Below are 7,280 nucleotides of genomic sequence, written 5' to 3'. Positions count from 1 at the left end.
CCTGTATATAAACTGTTACACCTTGTCCTCCCATATGCTTGAAAATGGTATAAGAATCAATACCAAAACATCGCCATTGTGAAAATATAGAAGTTGATCATCCATAAAATTTGTTCCTTCACCTTTTTTTTACATGTTGTTTCTTCTTAGATTATGACTACTAGCCGTGGATGCAAAATACCTACAGACTTGCAACAAAGGATGTCTGTGTGTGTTGTGGATGTGAGAGTAACTCTGTTTTTAGGTATTACAAGCCCTTGGAACAATGGAAACTGTTATTTTCCACCTGTAAAGGTCTTGAGTTAGAACTGGTCTTCTTTAGTAACCCAGTGCTTGTTGTAAGAGGTGCATGACTAAAAGGATCGAGTGGTCAGACTCAGTGACTTGGTTGGCACATCATAGTATCGTACTTGCGTTGATAGATGTTCATGCTGCTGATTACGATTGTCTGGTTCGGACTAGACAATCATCAGAATGCCGCCAAATATCTGCAATATTGCTGAATGCAGTGTTAAACAACAAACATACACAAAAAAACAACAGACTTTGCATAGTGTTGTTTTTCCCCACATTTTCTAAAGAGAAGACATAATCTCCTTCTTTTCTATGTATGAAGCTTTTATTCAACTAAAAACAGTAAAAAGTAAAATATCAGAGTCTAAACACATAATATGGTAACAATGATACCCATGGAGATACAGTGAAACCTGCCAACACCGGAACCTGTCTAATCTGGCAACCTGTGTAAACCGGCATTTATTTTGTGACCGTTTAGACAGGTTTCACTGTACTTAAACAGTTCTTTTTCTTCATTTCTATGTTCTTCACAGAAACTTTAAATTCATCTCATACACATTTCATTAGGAATTCTTGTGGAACGAGATAACAAGTTCCATTAAAAACAACAAATTTACATAAAATAGGTGCATGATGAATATCATTATGGCAGAATTCAGAGATTCATGAATTTTTCAGCACTTAAAGTCACTTCATGTAGTCATGAATATTTCAGATAAAAAAAGGTATTAAAATATTTTCTATTGTTACACCACTCCAAAATATCTTAATGTTTTAGGACTATATAACCCTTTGGATACCATAAAACATTCTTGAAGAAATTTCAACAAATTTAAAATGCATGTCTTAGAGAATGTGTGCTTTAAACATTTCTTAACCTTTTAAACATTTGATATTTATAATTTGTCTTCTTGCATGTTAACATAGAAAATATTTCAAGAAAAAAGTGCAAAGATCTACCACAAGTGAAGTCTAAAACAACTTGTCTTAAGTGATCAGATTTACCTGTGCTGTGATACGAGTACAGCAGTCAACAATGAAAGTACTTCCACAATGTATGACTGTTTAACCCTTTGATAACACTTTGGATACACTATATGTAATACAATTTGAAACACTGGACATCGTGTAATTCTTTAAAAAATGTGTACTTCTAAAATATCTGTAATATTTTTACTTTCTATGTTTTGCTTCATTTGTGTTTGCATAAAAAATTATTAATAACAAGACCAGTCTGAAATGTTTCAAGAAAAAATACAGTGATCTGTCTTTCATAAGGCATCATCTTTCAAAGTGATGAGTTTTCCCTGTGCAGTGCTTGTCATGAAAGGTGTCTAACTGGATCAGGTGGTCAGGTTCGCTGACTTGGTTGACAGTTCCCAATCGCGTAGAACGATGTTCATGATGTAGATTATTGGGTTGACTGGTCCAGACTTTATAATTTACAGACTGCTGCCATATAGCTGGAATAATGTTGAATGTTGCATTAAACAACAAACAAACCAAATCTCCCTGTGCAGCATCTCGGTACATGAGGATTTGGTCAGCACCTACACAATGGGATTTGAAGTAATATCTGAAACAAAACATACATTCATTTTAATTTACCAGCATATTTTCTTTTGAAATCTTTGGATTTTTCATGTGAAGTTGTTACGTTTTGTTTGTTGTTTGAGTCTACAAATATTGTATAGCACCAATACCCAGCTCAGCTGATAAAAGACGCTTTGTTTTCCTCTCGATCAGTGGATGTCAATATCAAACCATTATGTGTACCATTAGTGGATAAATCTCGACTCCCTGGGGAGTGTACAACTAGACGCACAGAGTTTTTTATTGTGGCTCTCTCATCCTTACGAGGTAACCAATCACAGCTGGGTGGACTGGGACACATAGTCACAGTACTTTGTCCAAGTTTACTGTAGATTGCTGTACCCACAACTAGGTGTTTGCATGCATTCAAGTAGCCACAATCTGGATATATACCAATGGCTTTGTGGGTTCTTTTAAGTGTACGGGGTTGTGAACTCTTCACTATTGGTTGTGACAACACTGTAAGAGTCTGCACAAAAAGCTGACTCCAAGGTTCAAACACACGGTCACAGGTGGGCTCGATCTCTGCAACTCAAGATGGCTGGATCATTAGCCTTGTGCCTTAGCCTGGTGCCCACCATGCCCCACTACAGTCCAGCTAAACTGCAGTCTGAACGATTTATTCCAATTACAACATTCTATGTAAACTGTTAAACTTGTCTTGATTGGAGTGAATGAGTGAGTTTTACACAATGTTCCAACGACACCAGAAATGAGCTTTGCATGTTGTACCCATGTGGAGAATTGAACCCGGATCTTCAGTGTGATGAGCAAACACTTTACCCACTGGGTTACTCCACTGCCCGTCTTGACTGGAGATGAGTGTGATAGTGCAAAGAAGTAATGCTGTATTGTGATTTGGTTCTCAGAGGTGTGACAATACAGAAACTTCACAATAAACATCGCACTATCTTGGAACAATACGATACAATTTGATGGAAATCACGATATGCTATCTGTAGTTATTTCCTTTAGAGACATATATTTTGATATCAGGTAACAGTGACATAACCATCAGTTTCTAGTGACAATTAACAATTTTGAGGTCAATAATACGTATCACGATACAAAAAACATATCAATATATTTATCTGCTGATAAAGTATCATAATCATCAATACTACGATATATCGTCACAGCTCTATTGGTTCAGACCATGTTTTAAGGGGCGATGAGGTAGCCTAGTGGTAAAAGCATCCACTCACCACACTGAAGACCCAGGTTCAATTCTCCATAGCAGGTTCCCCTGCCATGATATTCCTGGAATTTTGCTAAAAGCAGTGTAAAACCATTTTTAATATTTTTCCCAACAGGAGTGCAGAGATTACAAATAAGTTCAAAAATTGAATTTTCAATACATTTGTTTAGGGAAGAAATTTTAAATCTGTATGAGGAATGAAATCTTCCTCTTCCAACTATCAAATTCAATTGTCAAATGTATTTGCATTAAAATAATTTGAAATTTTATCTACAAAAATTGTTTTAAAAAGTTTTGTAGACAGCTGGTGTGAGAAAAGATTCTGTAATTTATGCTTTACTTGCACTGATTTGATATGAGTATTTTCCTTTGAGACAACTGACCTTTTCTTATCCAAGAAACTCCTTCAGGATCTCTGGAATCTGTGGCTCAACATATTCCTTGTACATGACATTGCTGCCATCTTCCGCTCCCTTCATCATGCCGGACACTCCTGGAGAAATAACACAGAACGTCTCTGAACAAGCACATGAAACATACTAGTACTTGAACTAACGCCAAGCTTCAAATGCACCAACACTTGAAACATACTAAAACAACCTACTTTTGCCAGAATCGGGCCGGAAAAGCAGCAGAACCGGCTTCTTCATGGCTACGGCTCTCCCGACCTCATAGCCCACACCATGTGATGGCTGTGTTACCTCCGCCACCACAGCTAACAAAACAATCAGGAATTATAAAATAGTACTGATTCAAAATTACAAATAAGCAAAACAAATCATTTATCTTGATAAACATACAAAGATGTGGAAAAAGATGTTAAAAAATTGATATTGATATCGATATTGGTTGAGCTGTAATTGATTTAATGGGTCCAAAATATGTGAAGAGAAAACAGACATACCATCACATTCCTCCAACCAGGCGATATCGCGATCATGGATTTCCTTCTCACTGTGGCTTTTTTCCACTGAAATACACAACCTTTGGTATTTCAAGAAAAGTCAAAATGATGATGAGGACAGATATCTGCCCTTCTTGTTTCTTGTAAGTTTTTTTCAAAAGTTACTTTTGTCTGCTGGTTAGGTGGAAAAAACATTAGTTTTTGTTTTATTGCCTTCTTTTTCTTCTGGTTAAGGATGTAGGATGTTAGTTTTGTTTTGTGTCTCTGTATATGTATCACATGACTTCCAGCATCTCCGCTTCTCCAAAAGTAAGTTTAGTTTTATACCACACTCAGCAATATTCCAGCTATATGGCTATTGTCTGTAATTAATCACATCTGGACCAGAAGGTCTTGTCCAAAAGTAGACATTGGAACAGAGAAAAGATTACTTGAGTTGAAAATATTGATCAGGAACATTAAATTACACAGCCTGAAGACCCATTTAGAGATGTGAAATATAATACCCCTGGCAAATAGCAATTAGCAATCCTGGGCTAATTGATTTTTGAAGCTCTCTTTATGCTTAGATAGTTGTAAGTGTCATACATTAAAATTAATCAGTCACTATTTTAGTGAGCGAGTGAGTTTAGTTTTACGCTGCGCTCAGCAATATTCCAGCCACATGTTGGCGGTCTGTAAATAATGGAGTCTGGACCAGACAATCCAGTGATCAACAGCATGAGCATCGATCTGCGCAATTGGGAACCAATGACATTTGTCAGCCAGTCAGCAAGTCTGACCACCAGATCCCGATGACTATCTTAGTACTCAGCTTCCAAACTCTAGGCCCTGTTGCTAAATTAATACATGTACTTACATGTCAAAACATCCTTATTCCCTACATGTTCAGTCAGCACAGGGCCATATGCCTTCAGCTGGCTGATGATGCGGGCATACAGGTCAACGTCCTGTCGACCACCGCTGATGCTGCCGCAGAAGTAGATCTTCTTGCTCATCTTTCTACACAGTGCGGTCCTGAAGGACAAGTCATTTCAACTTACATAGGAAATATTAACAGCTATCAACATATCTATGTTACCATGGCAGCGGGGTAGCATTTCCTTGTCACAGACAGCTCGAGTTTGATTCCCCACTTGGGTACAATGTATGAAGACCATTTCTGGTGTGCTCCAGTGATATATACAAATGAAAAAGAGTTAACAACCACTCTAATAGTCAATATTTAGTTATTACAAGGATCATAATGTGAACTCTTGGACACTAAAATATTTATGATTGGGGTGGTCCTTGAATTTTTTTTTGTTGAGCATAGATGAAATGTTGCTGAAAGCAGGTATAAATATTACCTACTTCTAACATCTTTGTGAGGTGGGGCAGTGGGGTAGTCTCGTGGTTCAAGCCTTTGCTTCTTACATTGAAGGTGCTTGCCAACTTTGATACAATGTGTGAATTCATATCTGGTGTGTTTCATTGTGACACATTGATAAAAGCAGCATAAACCTCCCTCACCCACTCTTTGACTTCAGTGATGGAGTGAGTGAGTGAGTTTTGTTTTATGCCACACTCGGCAATATTCCTGCAAACTGACTGCAGACTGTGTCTACAGCTGGTGGTTTCTTGGAATTCCTTGCTATTTTTTTTTGTTTTTGATATTGTAAGTGTCAGCAGAAGTATTAGGTTCATTGTTTTTATGAATGATCACTTGTTAGATGTCTTCAGTGAAGAAGGGAGGAAACAAACTGCGACACTCATTTGGGAATTGTCAATTAACTCCCTTTCCTTGGGAGGATGCTCTTCAGAATGTGGTGCCAATCCCGATACTCTGTACGATCTGCACAAGGCTAGAATGACATCATACATGATGCCTAGGAATTTTGATTTAACCTCCATGTCTCCAAAAGAGTGTGCACGTGATATATCATTTTTATTAAAAGTATTAGCTCCACCCCCCAACCTGCACACATTCCTCTAGTTGTAGTGGTCTAGATATATGCTGGACTAAGACATTTCCTGTTTTCATATTTAAATAACAAATGAGTTGTTTTTTCTTGTTACTAATACAGCCTAATGAAATTCCGCTACACCTGTTTCTACGTCTGACCAACCTGCGAGGAAATCGAGTGGTACCTTTGTCACTGGGTGATTTCCTATTCTGTACGAAACTCATACCAACCCGTGACAATTTATCTACATTGATTCGGAATGTACGCCATCCGTATGTTTTCATCCAACTACATAATCATTGCACACACAGTTCTATTTACACATTTCGAATAGCTAAAAAAATTTATCGCTAGTACCCACGTGTTTCTCAACTGTCGTCGCGGTTTTCAATCTGACCTGGATTGCTTACAATGTCAAGGCCGGGCTGTTCAAGACGGGTCGCCTTAGTAATAGATGGTCGCTAACATATAATTTATGTTCAAGTTGATTTTTTAAAGAAAAAAGGTAATATCATGCTAGTTGCATGTGGGTTTATACAGTCATAAATAGTATTCATAAATAACAACGTATGGTATATGGTTACTTCTTGCCCCTCTGACCCGTGAAGGTCGCGGGGTAGAACAGGCCTTCAGCAACCATCCTTGTCACAAAAGGCGACTATGCTTGTTTTATGAGGCCGCTAACGGGATCGAGTGGTCATGCTCATGTTGCTGATCACTGGATTGTCTGGTCCACACTCGATTATTTACAGACCGCCGCCATATAGCTGGAATATTGCTGAGTGCGGCGTAAAACTAAACTCACTCACTCTTGCCCCTCCATTAGGTGAATGATAGAATATGATCACAAGCAAAGTATATAGTAAGTACAGGTGCTAGTGAAATGGATTTTAAGAAGGAGATTACAGAGATCAAGGAGACCATAACTGATATGTTTATATTTTATGTACGAGATGAGTTCAAATAAGAGATTAAGTGGCGTTTTTTTAGCCAAGGATCGGTATAGTGGGTTGCATCTGCGAACAGTCCCAGTTTGCCTACATCTCAGTTTACCTACAAACATACTGTATACGTATGCAGAATGGGAAACATCGCAGTTTGCCTACAAAAATACTGTATGCAGAAAGGGAAATGGTTTTTGACCTATGAAATAATGGAACAGTCGGTATATACTAGTCACTCAAGGGGTTAGTGAGTGAGTGAGTTTAGTTATATTCCAGCAATATCACGGCGCGGGACACCAGGAAATGGGCTTTACACATTGTACCCATGTGGGGAATCGAACGCGGGTCTTCGGCGTGACGAGCGAACGCTTTAACCACTAGCCTACCCCACCGCCACT

The 7,280-nt window shown here is 38.2% G+C and overlaps 1 protein-coding gene across 1 annotated transcript; it reads right to left on the bottom strand.

Annotated features, from left to right (window-relative positions):
• Nucleotides 1-600: 600 nt before the first annotated feature.
• Nucleotides 601-6,373, bottom strand: LOC137281752 (putative 2'-deoxynucleoside 5'-phosphate N-hydrolase 1). The gene is made up of 6 exons (XM_067813351.1): nt 6,300-6,373; nt 4,852-5,009; nt 3,993-4,058; nt 3,693-3,803; nt 3,472-3,581; nt 601-1,873 (listed from the first exon to the last, which is right to left on the bottom strand). The coding sequence occupies exons 2-5, from the start codon at nt 4,988-4,990 to the stop codon at nt 3,478-3,480; spliced, it is 420 nt and encodes a 139-aa protein (XP_067669452.1). The 5' UTR covers nt 4,991-5,009; nt 6,300-6,373; the 3' UTR covers nt 601-1,873; nt 3,472-3,477.
• Between the last annotated feature and the right edge of the window lie 907 nt (nt 6,374-7,280).

This window comes from Haliotis asinina, chromosome 4 (assembly GCF_037392515.1).
Source record: "Haliotis asinina isolate JCU_RB_2024 chromosome 4, JCU_Hal_asi_v2, whole genome shotgun sequence".
Lineage (NCBI taxonomy): Eukaryota > Metazoa > Mollusca > Gastropoda > Lepetellida > Haliotidae > Haliotis > Haliotis asinina.
The sequence above is the reverse complement of the archived record's forward strand: the minus strand, read 5'-3'. Positions and strand labels throughout refer to the sequence as shown.